This window comes from Mus caroli, unplaced genomic scaffold (genome assembly GCF_978045245.1).
Source record: "Mus caroli unplaced genomic scaffold, Mus_caroli_1 scaffold_15, whole genome shotgun sequence".
Taxonomy (NCBI): Eukaryota; Metazoa; Chordata; class Mammalia; order Rodentia; family Muridae; genus Mus; species Mus caroli.
This window is the reverse complement of record NW_028227270.1, coordinates 87,936,041-87,952,974: the sequence shown is the minus strand read 5'-3', so window position 1 is coordinate 87,952,974 and position 16,934 is coordinate 87,936,041. Positions and strand designations below refer to the sequence as shown.

At 42.1% G+C, this 16,934-nt stretch overlaps 1 protein-coding gene across 1 annotated transcript; it reads left to right on the top strand.

Annotated features, from left to right (window-relative positions):
• Positions 1-1,269: 1,269 nt before the first annotated feature.
• LOC110288742 (leukocyte elastase inhibitor B) lies at positions 1,270-15,909 on the top strand. Its single transcript, XM_085830850.1, has 6 exons — positions 1,270-1,437; positions 10,079-10,216; positions 11,177-11,294; positions 12,701-12,843; positions 13,035-13,202; positions 15,460-15,909. The coding sequence occupies exons 1-6, from the start codon at positions 1,270-1,272 to the stop codon at positions 15,907-15,909; spliced, it is 1,185 nt and encodes a 394-aa protein (XP_085686976.1).
• Positions 15,910-16,934: the final 1,025 nt, after the last annotated feature.

Here is a 16,934-nt window from a genome sequence, read left to right as displayed (position 1 = left end):
GGACCCCTTGGGGGTTCTTGCAATCTTCTGCTTTCATTTTGTCAGTCATGCAAGCACAGTTTTAAGTACTCACCAGAGGAGAAAAAGCTCTCTTCCCAGCTTGTAATTGCCAGTAAGACACACTCCTTTCAGAGTCAAGGCTGCAGCTGGCTCTAGGAGCTTCTTCCTAGGTCTCTAGCAAGTGGAGCAAGAACTGCTATAGAGGAGGTAAGGGCCATGGGCAGCATCCCAGGAAGGTGGTTGGCAAGAGGGTGGGAGACCTCTCTGCATGTCCTCCTGGAACCTGCATGCTCTCCCCATGCCTCACCCTCACCCTAGTTGTGACACCAGACCAAGAAAGGCTATGTGGTTCCCCAGCCACATCCAAAGCCAAGCCTTTGGCCAGAGGAAGGAAGGCTGTCCCAGTCATGGTTTTGCTTTTGTTTTTCCCCTCAGCTTGCTTTTTGAACCTCTATATGAGAAGACAGTGCCCTGCTGCTCCATAGCTTCAATCCTGGCTGCAGGGATGGAGGTTGGGAGGGGAGCTGGTGAGATCCTAGATCCTCAAAAGTGATAACTGGATGTAGTCCTGGTAACTAAACAGGTAGATACACAGCTGTGAATGGTCTGTACTTGGACAAACTGGAGTTCTGAGTTTAGGATCCAGATGGATTAAGAGTGAGTCCCAAGCAGGACTTGCTTACCCACTGCAGGGACCAACTTGTTTCCAAATAGACACAGGAGAGTGTTTCTCTTCCCTGTCACCCATAGCCTGACTAGGGAAAGTGAGTGGCAAACCCAAATTTGCATATTTCATTCCAGCTGAGACTAAAGCCTTGACCTCAGGCATGGAGAACTGTAACCACTGAGAACTAATATGATAACATTGTTATCTTACCAGAATTCTCTTGTATGCAGAGTAGGTCCATATGGTTTTCTGGATTCATTGCACAGATGAATTCGAACCTGACATTCCACAGGGAGAGAGATGTGTAAGCTCCAGACAGAAGGCTGTGTAGTGTGGGCACTGTGCCAGGACCACCAGCATAGTTTCTCCTAAGTCACACCTGTCTAGAAGGTTAGAGCCATAAGACAACCTTGGCCCTGGGCCGTGTCACTGCTGACATCTGGCCCCAACTTTGTGTGCCTAGAGTATTCTTGCCTCTTTGGAAAAATTGGAGGGAGCAGGATTAACTTACTCCAGGTGCTAGGGATGGGTGGCAAAGCTTGATAGGTGTTGGTAGTGCTGTAGCTGGCAAAGCTGATCTCCTGTCTGTTGCAGCCTTCACCATGGAGCAGCTGAGTTCAGCGAACACCCTCTTCGCCTTGGAGCTGTTCCACATACTGAAGGAAAGCAGCCCCACAGGAAATATCTTCTTCTCTCCATTTAGCATTTCTTCTTCCTTGGCTATGGTCTTTCTGGGGGCCAAAGGCAGCACTGCAGCCCAGATCTCTAAGGTTAGCAGAGGCCAAACTGGCCAGCTCTCCTTGCCATATCTCTGCTGACATGGTGCAGTCAGACTTTCACAAAAGCCCCCCTTCCTCCTAATCCCTCTGTTCCTTCCATCACTGCCCACACCACCCCAACCCCCCAAAAACCTTCAGTTGTTCCTTCACCAGCAGCTTCAGTGAGCATAGGGTAGTGTCTCTGTTCACTTGGGGAAACAGAGTGAAGAAAAACAAGGACAATACCTGTGGGCTTTGAGTGCCCACTACTTCCATGAGTAAATTGTGTAAGCCCTGCACTTCCTCAGAGCTATGGGTTTCCTGTTTTCCTTTTTGAATGGATCATCACTGTTTATAAAACATGCCTGTAATTCAGTGTCTGTTAGCAATTCCTCTAGGCTCTGCCCAGCAGTTGCCTAGCAACAGCCAGATTTGGAGCCTGGCTCCAGTGTAAGATCTGTTGGGCTCTTGGCCCTTGTGCCCTCTCCCTCTCCCTCTCCCTCTCCCTCTCCCTCTCCCTCTCCCTCTCCCTCTCCCTCTCCCTCTCCCTCTCCCTCTCCCTCTCCCTCTCCCTCTCCCTCTCCCTCTCCCTCTCCCTCTCCCTCTCCCTCCTCTTGCCCCTCTCCCCACCTCTCTCTCTGTCTCTTTCCAATGTCTCTTCCCCTTTCTTTCTCTCATCTCTCTCTTTCTGTCCTTCTCTGTCCCTCCTTTTCTCTGCCTCTACCTCTTTCCAAATCTCCCATCTGCTCCCTGTCTCCCTTCCCCCATACAATCCCTTTTTTATTAGGATTATCACAAGGCTAATACCTTCTGGGGAACATATTGACAGGGATTACTGCCACTCTTTTATAAATCGTAACAGTGCTAACTCCAGGCATATAGATATGGGAACAAGCTACAGGAGGCAGCTTGGTGGTGGTACCCATTGTAGGAACAAGGTAAAAGATAGCCATTTGTCTGGCTTGTGCTGTAAGATTGAGAATTGACAAATGGGACCTCATGAAACTGCAAAGCTTCTGCAAGGCAAAAGACACCATCAATAAGACAAAAAGACCAAAGCTTTACCTGAGCATCGGCAGCAGACATCTTTGTTCCGGGACCCGCTGGGTGTATTCTGCACAGGCCCCTGACATCCGGCCACCTTCCAGCCAGTGGAAAGGGGTCTGAGTGGAGAGGGAGCGCTTTGCCTGAGCATCGGCAACAGACATCTTGGTTCCGGGTCCCCGCTGAGTGTATTCTGCACAGAGGTTAGGGATCCGACCGCCCGAGAACGCTTTGCCTGAGCATCGGCAGCAGACATCTTGGTTCCGGAACCCTGCTGGGTGTATTCTGCACAGGCCCCAGACTTCCAGCCACCTTCCGGCTGGAGGAAAGGGGTCTGAGTGGAGAGGGAGTGCCTAGCCTGAGCATCAGCAGCAGACATCCTGGTTCCGGGACCCCGCTGAGTGTATTCTGCACAGGTGAGAGTACGGAATACAGAAGCTAAAAGCTTCTGGGACAGGGGAAGCCACAGAGCTTCTAAGGCAGCCCCCTTTTCAGGCCCCAGACAGCTGGCCACTTTTCTGGCCAGTGGTTAGGGATACGACCGGCCCAGGAACGCTTTGCCTGAGCATCGGCAGCAGACATCTTGGTTCCGGGACCCCGCCTAATGTATTCTGCACAGGCCCCTGACATCCCGCCACCTTCCGGCCAGTGGAAAGGGGTCTGAGTGGAGAGGGAGTGCTTTGCTTGAGCATCAGCAACAGACATCTTGGTTCCGGGAACCCGCGGAGTGTATTCAGGCCCCAGACATCTGGCGACCTACTGGACAGAGGAAAGGGGTCTGAGCAGAGAGGGAGCACTTTGCCTGAGCATCGGCAATAGACATCTTGGTTCCGGGACCCCGCCCAGTGTATTCTCTACAGCCCCAGAGATTACCAGATGGCAAAAGGCAAACGCAAGAATCCTACTAACAGAAATCAAGACCACTCACCATCATCAGAACGCAGCACTCCCACCCCACCTAGTCCTGGGCACCCCAACACAACCGAAAAGCTAGACCCGGATTTAAAAGCATATCTCATGATGATGGTAGAGGACATCAAGAAGGACTTTAATAACTCACTTAAAGAAATACAGGAGAACATTGCTAAAGAGTTACAAGTCCTTAAAGAAAAACAGGAAAACACAACCAAACAGGTAGAAGTCCTCAAAGAAAAACAGGAAAACACATCCAAACAGGTGATGGAAATGAACAAAACTATACTAGACCTAAAAGGGTCTACTAGACACAATAAAGAAAACCCAAAGTGAGGCAACGCTGGAAATAGAAACCCTAGGAAAGAAATCTGGAACCATAGATGCGAGCATCAGCAACAGAATACAACAGATGGAAGAGAGAAACTCAGGTGCAGAAGATTCCATAGAGAACTTCGGCACAACAATCAAAGAAAATACAAAACGCAAAAGGATCCCAACTCAAAACATCCAGGAAATCCAGGACACAATGAGAAGACCAAACCTATGGATAATACGAGTTGATGAGACAGAAGATTTTCAACTTAAAGGGCCAGCAAATATCTTCAACAAAATTTTGAAGAAAACTTCCCAAACCTAAAGAAAGAGATGCCCATGAACATACAAGAAGCCTACAGAACTCCAAATAGACTGGACCAGAAAAGAAATTCCTCCCGAAACATAATAATCAGAACAACAAATGCACTAAATAGGAATAGAATATTAAAAGCAGCAAGGGAGAAAGGTCAAATAACATATAAAGGCAGGCCTATCAGAATTACAACAGACTTTTCACTAGAGACTATGAAAGCCAGAAGAGCCTGGACAGATGTTCTACAGACACTAAGAGAACACAAATGCCAGCCCAGGCTACTATACCCGGCCAAACTCTCAATTACCATAGATGGAGAAACAAAAGTATTCCACGACAAAAACAAATTCACACATTATCTTTCCATGAATCCAGCCCTTCAAAGGATAATAACAGAAAAAAACCAATACAAGGAAGGAAATCACGCCCTAGAAAAAGCAAGAAAGTTATCCCTCAACAAACCAAAAAGAAGACAGCCACAAGAACAGAATGCCAACTCTAACAACAAAAATAATAGGAAGCAACAACTACTTTTCCTTAATATCTCTTAATATCAATGGACTCAATTTCCCAATAAAAAGACATAGACTAACAGACTGGCTACACAAACAGGACCCAACATTCTGCTGCTTACAGGAAACCCATCTCAGGGAAAAAGACAGACACTACCTCAGAGTAAAAGGCTGGAAAACAATTTTCCAAGCAAATGGCCTGAAGAAACAAGCTGGAGTAGCCTTTCTAATATCGAATAAAATCGACTTCCAACCCAAAGTTATCAAAAAAGACAAGGAGGGACACTTCATACTCATCAAAGGTAAAATCCTCCAAGAGGAACTCTCAATTCTGAATATCTATGCTCCAAATGAAAGGGCAGCCACATTCATTAAAGACACTTTAGTGAAGCTCAAAGCACACATTGCACCTCACACAATAATAGTGGGCGACTTCAACACACCACTTTCATCAATGGAGAGATCATGGAAACAGAAACTAAACAAGGACACAGTGAAACTAACAGAAGTTATGAGACAAATGGACTTAACAGATATCTACAGAACATTTTATCCTAAAACAAAAGGATATACCTTCTTTTCAGCACATCACGGGACCTTATCCAAAATTGACCATATAATTGGTCACAAAACAGGTCTCAACAGATACAAAAATATTGAAATTGTCCCATGCATCCTATCAGACCACCATTGCCTAAGAATGATCTTTAATAACAACAAAAAATAATGGAAAGCCAACATTCGCATGGAAACTGAACAACACTCTTCTCAATGATACCTTGGTCAAAGAAGGAATAAAGAAAGAAATTAAAGACTTTTTAGAGTTTAATGAAAATGAAGCCACAACATACCCAAACCTATGGGACACAATGAAAGCATTTCTAAGAGGGAAACTCATAGCTCTGAGTGCCTACAAAAAGAAACTGGAGAAAGCACACACTAGCAGCTTGACAACACATCTAAAAGCTCTAGAAAAAAAAGAAGAAAATACACCCAGGAGGAGTAGACGGCAAGAAATAATCAAACTCAGGCGTGAAATCAACCAAGTGGAAACAAGAAGAACTATTCAAAGAATTAACCAAACGCGGAGTTGGTTCTTTGAAAAAATCAACAAGATAGATAAACCCTTAGCTAGACTCACTAGAGGGCACAGGGACAACATCCTAATTAACAAAATCAGAAATGAAAAGGGAGACATAATAACAGATCCTGAAGAAATCCAAAACACCATCAGATCCTATAGGCTATACTCAAAAAACAGGAAAACCTGGACAAAATGGACAAATTTCTAGACAGATAAGAGGTACCAAAGTTAAATCAGGATCAAGTCAACGATCTAAATAGTCCCACATCCCCTAAAGAAATAGAAGGAGTCATTAATAGTCTCCCAGTCAAAAAAAGCCCAGGACCAGATGGGTTTAGTGCAGAGTTCTATCAGACCTTCAAAGAAGATCTAATTCCAGTTTTGCACAAACTATTTCACAAAATTGAAGTAGAAGGAACTCTACCCAACTCATTCTATGAAGCCACAATTACTCTGATACCTAAACCATAGAAAGATCCAACAAAGATAGAGAACTTCAGACCAATTTCCCTTATGAATATTGATGCAAAAATACTCAATAAAATTCTTGCCAACCGAATCCAAGAACACATTAAAGCAATCATCCATCCTGACCAAGTAGGTTTTATTCCAGGGATGCAGGGATGGTTTAATATACGGAAATCCATCAACGTAATCCATTATATAAACAAACTCAAAGACAAAAACCACATGATCATCTCGTTAGATGCGGAAAAAGCATTTGACAAAATCCAACACCCATTCATGATAAAAGTCTTGGAAAGATCAGGAATCCAAGGCCCATACCTAACCATGATAAAAGCAATCTACAGCAAACCAGTAGCCAACATCAAAGTAAATGGTGAGAAGCTTGAAGCAATCCCACCAAAATCAGGGACTAGACAAGGCTGTCCACTTTCTCCATATCTATTCAACACTGTACTTGAAGTCCTAGCCAGAGCAATTCGACAACAAAAGGAGATCAAGGGGATACAAATTGGAGAAGGTGAAGTCAAAATATCACTTTTTGCAGATGATATGATAGTATATATAAGTGACCCTAAAAATTCCACCAGAGAACTCCTAAACCTGATAAACAGCTTCGGTGAAGTAGCTGGATATAAAATTAACTCAAACAAGTCAATGGCTTTTCTCTACACAAAGAATAAACAGGCTGAGAAAGAAATTAGGGAAACAACACCCTTCTCAATAGTCACAAATAATATAAAATATCTTGGTGTGAATCTAACTAGGGAAGTGAAAGATCTGTATAATAAAAACTTCAAGTCTCTGAAGAAAGAAATTAAAGAAGATCTCAGAAGATGGAAAGATACCCATGCTCATGGATTGGCAGGATCAACATTGTAAAGATGGCTATCTTGCCAAAAGCAATCTACAGATTCAATGCAATCCCCATCAAAATTCCAACTCAATTCTTCAACGAATTAGAAAGAGCAATCTGCAAATTCATCTGGAATAACAAAAAACCTAGGATAGCAAAAACTCTTCTCAAGGATAAAAGAACCTCTGGTGGAATCACCATGCCTGACCTAAAGCTTTACTACAGAGCAATTGTGATAAAAACTGCATGGTACTGGTACAGTGATAGACAAGTGGACCAATGGAATAGAATTGAAGACCCAGAAATGAACCCACACAGCTACGGTCACTTGATCTTCGACAAGGGAGCTAAAACCATCCAGTGGAAGAAAGACAGCATTTTCAACAAATGGTGCTGGCACAACTGGTTGTTATCATGTAGAAGAATGCAAATCGATCCATTCCTATCTCCTTGTACTAAGGTCAAATCTAAGTGGATCAAGGAACTTCACATAAAACCAGAGACACTGAAACTTATAGAGGAGAAAGTGGGGAAAAGCCTTGAAGATATGGGCACAGGGGAAAAATTCCTGAACAGAACAGCAATGGCTTGGACAGTAAGATCAAGAATTGACAAATGGGACCTCATGAAACTGCAAAGCTTCTGCAAGGCAAAAGACACCGTGAATAAGACAAAAAGACCACCAACAGATTGGGAAATGATCTTTACCTATTCTAAATCAGATAGGGGACTAATATCCAATATATATAAAGAACTCAAGAAGGTGGACTCCTGAAAATCAAATAACCCCATTAAAAATGGGGCTCAGAACTGAACAAAGAATTCTCACCTGAGGATTACCGAATGGCAGGGAAGCACTTGAAAAAATGTTCAACATCCTTAATCATCAGGGAAATGCAAATCAAAACAACCCTGAGATTCCACCTCACACCAGTCAGAATGGCTAAGATCAAAAATTCAGGTGACAGCAGATGCTGGCCAGGATGTGGAGAAAGAGGAACACTCCTCCATTGTTGGTGGGATTGCAAGCTTGTACATCCACTCTGGAAATCAGTCTGGCGATTCCTTAGAAAATTGGACATAGTACTACTGGAGGATCCAGCAATACCTCTCCTGGGCATATATCCAGAAGATGTCCCAACGGGTAAGAAGGACACATGCTCCACTATGTTCATAGCAGCCTTATTTATAATAGCCAGAAGCTGGAAAGAACCCAGATGCCCCTCAACAGAGGAATGGATACAGAAAATGTGGTACATTTACACAATGGAGTACTACTCAGCTATTAAAAAGAATGAATTTATGAAATTCTTAGGCAAATGGATGGACCTGGAGGGCATCATCCTGAGTGAGGTAACCCAATCACAAAGGAACTCCCACAATATGTAGTCACTGATAAGTGGATATTAGCCCAAAACTTAGGATACCCAAGATATAAGATACAGTTTGCTGAACACATGAAACTCAAGAAGAATGAAGACTGAAGTGTGGACACTATGCCCCTCCTTAGAATTGGGAACAGAACACTCATGGAAGGAGTTACAGAGACAAAGTTTGGAGCTGTGACAAAAGGATGGACCATCTAGAGACTGCCATATCCAGAGATCCATCCCATGATCAGCATCCAAACGCTGACACCATTGCATTCACTAGCAAGATTTTGCTGAAAGGACCCAGATATAGCTGTCTCTTGTGAGACTCTGCCGGGGCCTGGCATACGCAGAAGTGGATGATCACAGTCAGCTAGTGAATGGATCACAGGGCCCCCAGTGGAGGAGCTGGAGAAAGTACCGAAGGAGCTGAAGGGATCCGCAACCCTATGGGTGGAACAACAGTATGAACTAACCAGTACCGCGGAGCTCTTGACTCTAGCTGCATATGTATTAAAAGATGGCCTAGTCGGCCATCACTGGAAAGAGAGGCTCATTGGACATGCAAACTTTATATGCCCCAGTACAGGGGAATGCCAGGGCCAAAAAAATGGGAATGGATGGGTAGGGAAGTAGGGGGGAGGGTATGGGGGACTTTTGGGATAGCATTGGAAATGTAATTGAGGAAAAGATGTAATAATAAAAAAAAAGATAACCATTTGTCTGTGTTTCCAGGCTTAACCCTGTGCCTCTCTCCAGCCTGATTTGACTAGCTGTGGTTCTGCAGGATTAGCAATGGGAAAGTAAAAGTGGCCTGGTGATCAGGACCTCCATCCTCTCACCCCACCCTTGGGAGACAGCAGGTCACCTTTGGCCCCTCCCCATTCTTCTTTAATCGGTGTGGATGGGACTTCTGCTCTCCATATTCCTTAATTCTGAGAGGGCAATTCTGCCTCCTTTGGAAGTCTAGGAAAGAGTGGGCAAAGTGTTTCCTTATCGATCTGCCTGCCTACTCTGTACCTGCTGTTTATTGCTTCTCATAGGTTATGTTTGTTTCAATGTTAAGGATTTACTGCTGACAACTTCAGGAAACAATAGTCTCAATGTCCTTTCCTCCCCATTTCAGTGCAAGTGCATTCTAACAAGCATATACCTCAGAGATTAGCACAGACTGTAGACCTTGTGTGCTTTTTTGTATTTTGTGTCCTAGAAGTGAGTCACCAGCCCAGACCTCACACAACCATCAGAGGCCTCTTGACGTACAACCGACAGAAGAGGAAGTAAACTCTCACCAGGATAAACTTATGGAAGTTATTTCTCTAGGGAATGAGGTGTGGACCTCAGTAAGATAACCAAAGAAGAAGGCCTCAGTCAGTCCTACATTTTCAGTCTCACAGATGGATTGAGTCTTATTTACACAGTACAGTTCTGAGACTTTTAATTTTTGTTTTAGCAACCGTGTATATGACACAGAATATAAACATGAGCATACCACTTCAATCATTTATGGGAAAAAAGCAGATATAAATCTTTAGTGTGTTAACCATTCACATTTGGGGAACTATTAAAAATACTGAGAAACCATGCCTAATTATAATGTCTCACTGAGTCATACATTTCTGGTCTTACTTGGATTGTTCTGCCCATGACATATTAACAAAATATTAGGCTGTAGATGCTTGATATTAGGAAAAAAATATTTGGTGGAACCAGACACCAAGGGATTACTTCAGAACTTTGAAACAGACAATTGTATACAGCATGTTTTCCTTCCTTTAGACTCTTCATTTTGACTCTGTTGAGGACATCCACTCATGCTTTCAAAGCCTGACTGCTGAAGTGAGCAAGCTGGGAGCATCTCACACTCTGAAACTTGCTAACAGACTGTATGGAGAGAAAACCTACAATTTCCTTCCTGTAAGTATCTAGCACTTCACATTCTTAAACTTCCTGAAGTGCCAGACTATTCCTGGCACAGACATGTTGCAGGACATTCAAACAAACAAACAACAAACAAACAAACAAACAAACAAACAAATAAAACACAGAATGCATGTGGGACTTTCATCGCAGTCATTCTAATGAAAGGATCCTTCCTGGATGTCTTATTAAAGCACAAGCAAGACCAAAGGGATGCCTTTTTGGGGAAGAGAGCTTCTTGTACAAGCTTGAGAAGCTGAGTTTGGATCCCAGAACTCATGAAAAATGCCAGGCCTGGCTTTATACTCTCTTGAAACCCCAGCCCTGTGTGGAATGGAGCTATGAGGACCCCTTGGGCTTGTAGACCACCAGCCTAGCCAGATTCAGTGAGAGAATTTGTCTTAAGAGAACAAGGCATAGAATGAAGTAAGACACTTGCATCTTCTCTGGACTCCATGATTGAATAGGTATGTACATCCATATACACATATGTACACACATAAACCCCACTTATACAAATACACACACATGTACACACACACACACAAACACACACACACCCTGACACATCAACACACAACCACACATAACCACACACAACCACACACACACACACACACACACACACACACACACACACACACACACACACGGAGTCCTTAAAAGTCACTTGAGCTTTCAACATTTACTGATTTATGAGAATGTGAATGAAAGATGAAAAATGAATTATTAAGCTTTGTGTTTGCACAAGAAATGTTAAGTAAAGGACTATACTTGCCATTTCTGCACTGTAACCTTAAAAAATTGTTAGGACTGTAAATATCAACACAATAGAAAAATATATAGGTGAATTATTAATGAAACTTTTCCATTTTTATGACTTTTTCTCTTTGAGATTTTAGAAAACTTCTGTAGGGAATCGGAGTTGTTCTTGACACTTCCTTTTTTAAAAAATAGGAGTTCTTGGCTTCCACCCAGAAAATGTACAGTGCTGACTTGGCCCCTGTGGATTTTCAGCATGCCTCTGAGGATGCAAGGAAGGAGATAAACCAGTGGGTCAAAGGTCAAACAGAAGGTGAGAGGCTGAGCAATGCTGACTCTGTTAGTCATTTCCCCTTCTGGAGCTCACACCTGACATAATTAGCTTATGGAGAAAAGGCTGATTTTGACTCACAGTGTTGGAGGGTTAGATTTATAAACTATTGGACTCATGGTGACACTGCACCTTGTGTTAAGACAACATTTCAGAGGAGGCCTGTTCACCTCACCGATGAATAAAAAGAAAGAATAGACCAGTGTTTCACAACCACTTTCAATAGCAGTGCCCCACCTTCAATGTAGGTTTGACAATGAAGACCTACAATCATAGTTCTTGGGAGGCTGAGGCAGGAAGGTTGCTTTGAGCACATATGTCAAGACCTGTCTCAAAATAAAAACAAATAAAAAAGACAGACTCCACAATGATCAATATAGATTTTTCACCTAGGACCTGCACTTTAAAAGTTCTTCTGCCTTCCAATGAAGGATGGAGCAGAGACCAAACCTTTAAGGCAGGGGCCTTTGGGGGACTCCTCTGAACCACAGCAGAGCCATTGACATGTGAGATTCTCACTCCCCACACTCTCTCACTTGCATCTCCTTTCTCCCTTCCTCAGCTTCCCAAAACCTGGCTTATGTGCAGTGACATTCAGATGCTATTCCCTAGAATAAGGGACAACTTCAAATGTCAGAAATTCAACAGTGGAGAAATACAGACATGATTTAATGGAAGCAGTTGAATACCTTTAGGTCCACCAAAAGCACTATTTAATGTTAAAACCAACATTAAAATGCAGAATAAGATTAATAAAATGCCTATACTATACAAAAGTGTTTAGAGTGAATGTGGAAAGAAATGATACCTGAAACTTCATGGAACTATGAAATCAGCATTTAGAAACTGTTGCAGTCATGATAATTTTTGGCCACCATCTTGTCCAATAACTCAGAAGTAGTGGGTAGGGAGTGACTCACCCTCTGGGCTCAATTCCACTTTGGGATGGATCTCCCTTCAGTCTTGTCATTGTGTGAGTCAGCACCCAGGAATCTTGTCTGGAATTTGATTAGTTCCCAGCAGTGCATCAGGCTGTGTGGAAAATGGTTTCTGTTTCAATAGACTACATTTGCATAAGTCTTCTTATCTCTTGGATATTTCTTGAAAGCCCTTTTCAAAGGAGCAGGCTCCTACTTAGCAGATTTGAAGATATCATTTACCAGTGACCAAAAATATATCCATCATGGATTTTTGTTTTCTCTGAAGACCAAGCTTTTCTGGTTTACAGTTGGTTTATTGTAAATAAAAATGAAACAATTAGGTCTTTCCACCTTAACATTGAGTTAAAACAAAATAAAGGGTCAAGTCTATGTTTGAGTTAATAAGTTAAGAGTTTAAAATCAGAATCACAATATGGATCTTTTAAAAAGCTCCCTTTATCTTTTCAGGTAAAATCCCACAACTGTTGGCTAAGGGTGTGGTAGACAGCATGACCAAACTTGTGCTAGTGAATGCCATCTACTTCAAGGGAATATGGGAGGAGCAATTCATGACAAGAGAAACAATCAATGCTCCATTCAGACTGAATAAGGTCAGGAGACACCAGCATCCTGGGTTGTTCTTGGTTGTATGTGTGTGGGAGTGCTGGGATTGTAGCACAGGGCCTCTCCTATTGTAAGCCAAGCCTTTAGCATTATGCCCTCTACCCCAAGACCCCAAATTCCTCTTTGTACTAAAAGAGCAGAGGAAATAATTTGAGTGATTTTTTTGGTAACTGTTCAGAAAGACACAAAAACAGTGAAGATGATGTATCAAAAGAAAAAATTTCCATTTGGTTATATTTCAGATCTGAAGTGCAAGGTGCTGGAGATGTCTTACCAGGGTGGAGAACTTAGCAAGGTCATTTTGCTGCCTGAAGACATTGAGGACGAGTCCACGGGTCTTAAGAAGGTAACTGGCCCTCAAAATCATGATTTCTCCATTTAGAGACTGCTGTATCCAGGGATCCATCCCATAATCAGCTTCTAAACGCTGACACCATTGCATACACTAGCAAGATTTTGCTGAAAGGACCCAAATATAGCTGTCTCTTGTGAGACGATGCCGGGGCCTAGCAAACACAGAAGTGGATGCTCACAGTCAGCTATTGGATGTATCACAGGGCTCCCAATGGAGAAGCTAGAGAAAGTAACCAAGGAGCTAAAGGGATCTGAAACCCTATTGTTGGAACAACATGATGTACTAACCAGAACCCCGGAGCTCTTGTCTCTAGCGGCATATGTATCGAAAGATGGCCTAGTCGGCCATCAATGGAAAGAGAGGCCCATTGGACTTGCAAACTTTATATGCCCCAATATAGGGGAATGCCAGGGCCAAAAGAATGGGAATGGGTGGGTAGGGAAGTGGGGGGCGCTATGGGGGACTTTTGGGATAGCATTGGAAATGTAATTGAGGAAAATATGTAATAAAAATATTAAAAATTAAAAAAAAATCATGATTCCTGTTTCTTTTCACTGTACTGTTCTTATATTTCACATCTGTACACTGCACCATAAACACTTGTTCTTCCACAGACTTTACTCAAACTCCCTTACTAGTTTCCTCACAGTTTGGTCAATATTGTCCATCAGGAGTTACTGCTCTGAGGCCTTATGTTTTCCAGTCGTCCTTGTTGTCATTGTCGTCATCGTCATCATCATCATCATCATCACCACCACCATCATCTATTATTCGCATTGACCATGTACCTTGGGTTAGGCAAGTGTTCTGTCTGTGAGCCAAGCTCCCAGCCCAGTGGCCTAAATTTTAAATGGTTAGAATAATTGCTGCCTTCAGTGAAGCATTGGGAACGGGAATGTCTAGAGATTTAAAGAAAATATAACAATGATAAGTGGCCTGTCACAGAATGTCTCTTGAAGTGTCTTGAAAGGAATTATAATGAGAATTGACTTACATCCTTAGGGATTGTATGTCTCCTGACAGGATTAGAAGTAAAGATAACTGTGAAGATTACAGTGTTCCCTCAGCAATCCTCGGCTGCACTATCCCTTAGCTCTTGTTCCTTCCCAGCCTACACTTGCAATCAGGAAGGAGCCTGCTGTCATTTGAATGTACTGAGTATGTACTGGCACAAACAAGGTCCATTTGGAAATTGTGTTTTCTGACTGGTAATTAAATGTGGTTCTAATCTCAAAAACCAAATTGTCACTATCTATAAGATAAGTGGTTCTCTTTTGGTCCTAAAAAGGAACAATAATACTTGATATTTATATGGTCCTTATTATGTGCCAAGCCCTTTACAAATATCAGTTTATTCAATGGTCACAACAATGCTACAAAGTTGGTGTCATTAGCATGCCTATTGTATTTTATTTTTTACTCTAGTCTACTCTACTCTGCCCTACTCTGGTCCATTCTACTCCACTCCATGGACAAGGTCTTTCTGTATAGCCAAAGCTTTCATCCCTCTTTCAGTTGTACCTGAATGCTGTGATTGCAGGGTATATGCCCCCATGTCAGATGCTTGTCCTTGTTTTAAATGAACTAAGTCCCATACATTTTGTCCATTTTTAAAAATTTTTACCCAGGAGTTATTAGAGATTGTTTCAGTTCTAGTGGAGTTTACAGGTCACTATAACATAAGAATGTTTCAGAATAAACAGAAAAATCTTCTAAAATTTTGCTTGTACCATTCAAACAAACAGGGAAATGAGACCTCTTACAGCTCATCAGTCATTCAGTGTGATGGAGGTTTAAAAATCCTGAGTTCATGATAGGATGGGCAGATGGGTGGACTGAAAGAAGACTAGAATTGAAGGAGTAAGTGAGTGTGGCAGAGAAAAATTGATAAAAGAATGCATGAAGGATGGATAGATGGATGAAGAGTGAATGATGGATGGATGTATTGATAGATGAATGCATGATGGATGGATGGGTGGATGAATGATGGATAGACTGATAAATTAATGCATGGATGAATGGATGACAGACCTATAATTAAATGTTTTTGTACTTGGACCCTCACAGACCTGGAAAATAGTTCTGCTATATTCTACCAATTGATAGACAAAAATGAAATTCAGGTAGAATCTGTTTGTGATGAAAACATGAAGGAAACCTATTTGTTTTGGCAATTATGGATTGTTCATTTGAATAGTACTTTATTTCACTAGTAAATTAACTTCTTTCTGCCTTAAATTCATTCCAGATTGAGGAGCAATTAACTTTGGGAAAACTTCATGAATGGACCAAACATGAGAACTTGAGAAACATTGATGTCCATGTCAAATTGCCCAGGTTCAAGATGGAAGAGAGCTACATCCTCAACTCTAACCTGGGCTGCCTGGGAGTGCAGGATCTCTTTAGGAGTAGCAAGGCTGATCTCTCTGGCATGTCAGGATCCAGAGATCTTTTCGTATCAAAAATTATCCACAAGTCCTTTGTGGATGTTAATGAGGAGGGAACAGAGGCAGCTGCTGCCACAGGAGTCATTATTCAGGTGCTCTGCGAGAAGATGCCTACTCCACAGGAAGTATTCAGTGTGGATCACCCGTTCCTTTTCTTTATTCAGCACAATCCCACAGCTAATATGCTCTTCTTTGGCAGGGTTTGTTCCCCAAAGAAGAAGGAGACTTTAGAGATAGAAGGCAAAGCTTAGCATTTCATTCCCTGAGATTAATGATGATTATTTCATTAGTCCTTGTCAATAAAACCTCTATACAAAACACAATCGTTCTTTCTTTTGTATATGTGTATGTTTTGTATGTTTCTTTTGTATGTTGGCTTTTTATATCCATTGGCATTGGCGTGCATATATTGTTTTTCCCCTGAAAAATCTAATTTCCACTGTCAACAGAATCACGTCTAAAAGCTAAAGAATTAAATAGATGTATAGATTCATGACTGTGAGGTAACCTGTGCAATTGTAATAGGCTCCTGATAGGCATGAAAATGTATGGCTTTTCCCATTCAGTTGTTTTCCAATTTAGAGTTAGAGTGAAGAAAAAAAAACCAGGACATAAAACTGATAATTCATAAAGCCCTAATAAAGTTAATGGTTGCAAAATACCACTTGCTATCTACTTGCTTTCATGGTATGTGAAATGAAACAATGCTATTTCTTTTATACCATTTTGGAAGCTTCCCTACAATGCATCCCTGGTTATGGAGGCCAAGAATGAAAACAGATATGCCATAGGAACAAATATAACTGAAGAGTCGTCTTCTTGTGAAAACATACAGACTCCATGATTCTGTCCTATAGGATCAGAATCCTCATTATTAATCAGCCTCCCAGGGTTTCTGGTAAAGCTTCTTGACCTTCATTACTCAAGTTGCTATGGTGATAAGATGACTGTGCAAAGTGAAGGAAGTTGGGTTGGGGATTCTTGAGCTGGTATGACCCTTTGTCAAATGTGCTTCTTTGGATGGGGCTTGAGATTCTACATTTTGTTCTTCCATAAGACTGATAGATTATAAGATGTCTAAGATTTATTAGAATCTAAAAGACGGATGATGCTCATCCCTTTCACTCTCATCTCCAGCAAGCCAAAGCTACATTCATAAGTCCAATGGGCCTAAAAATTTGGCCTGTGGTGAGGACTCTACAAGTTGAAAGCAAAACTGTAGCTTTTCTTCCTTTTCTCCCAGTGTATCCACACAAATACCAGTGCCTACTGTATC

Coding starts and splice junctions, on each gene's coding strand:
- LOC110288742 (XM_085830850.1), top strand. CDS start 1,270: ATGGAGCAGCTGAGTTCAGCGAACACCCTCTTCGCCTTGGAGCTGTTC. Junction 12,844..13,034: donor CTCCATTCAGACTGAATAAG/GTCAGGAGACAC, acceptor GTAACTGTTCAG/AAAGACACAAAAACAGTGAA. Junction 13,203..15,459: donor AGTCCACGGGTCTTAAGAAG/GTAACTGGCCCT, acceptor AATTCATTCCAG/ATTGAGGAGCAATTAACTTT.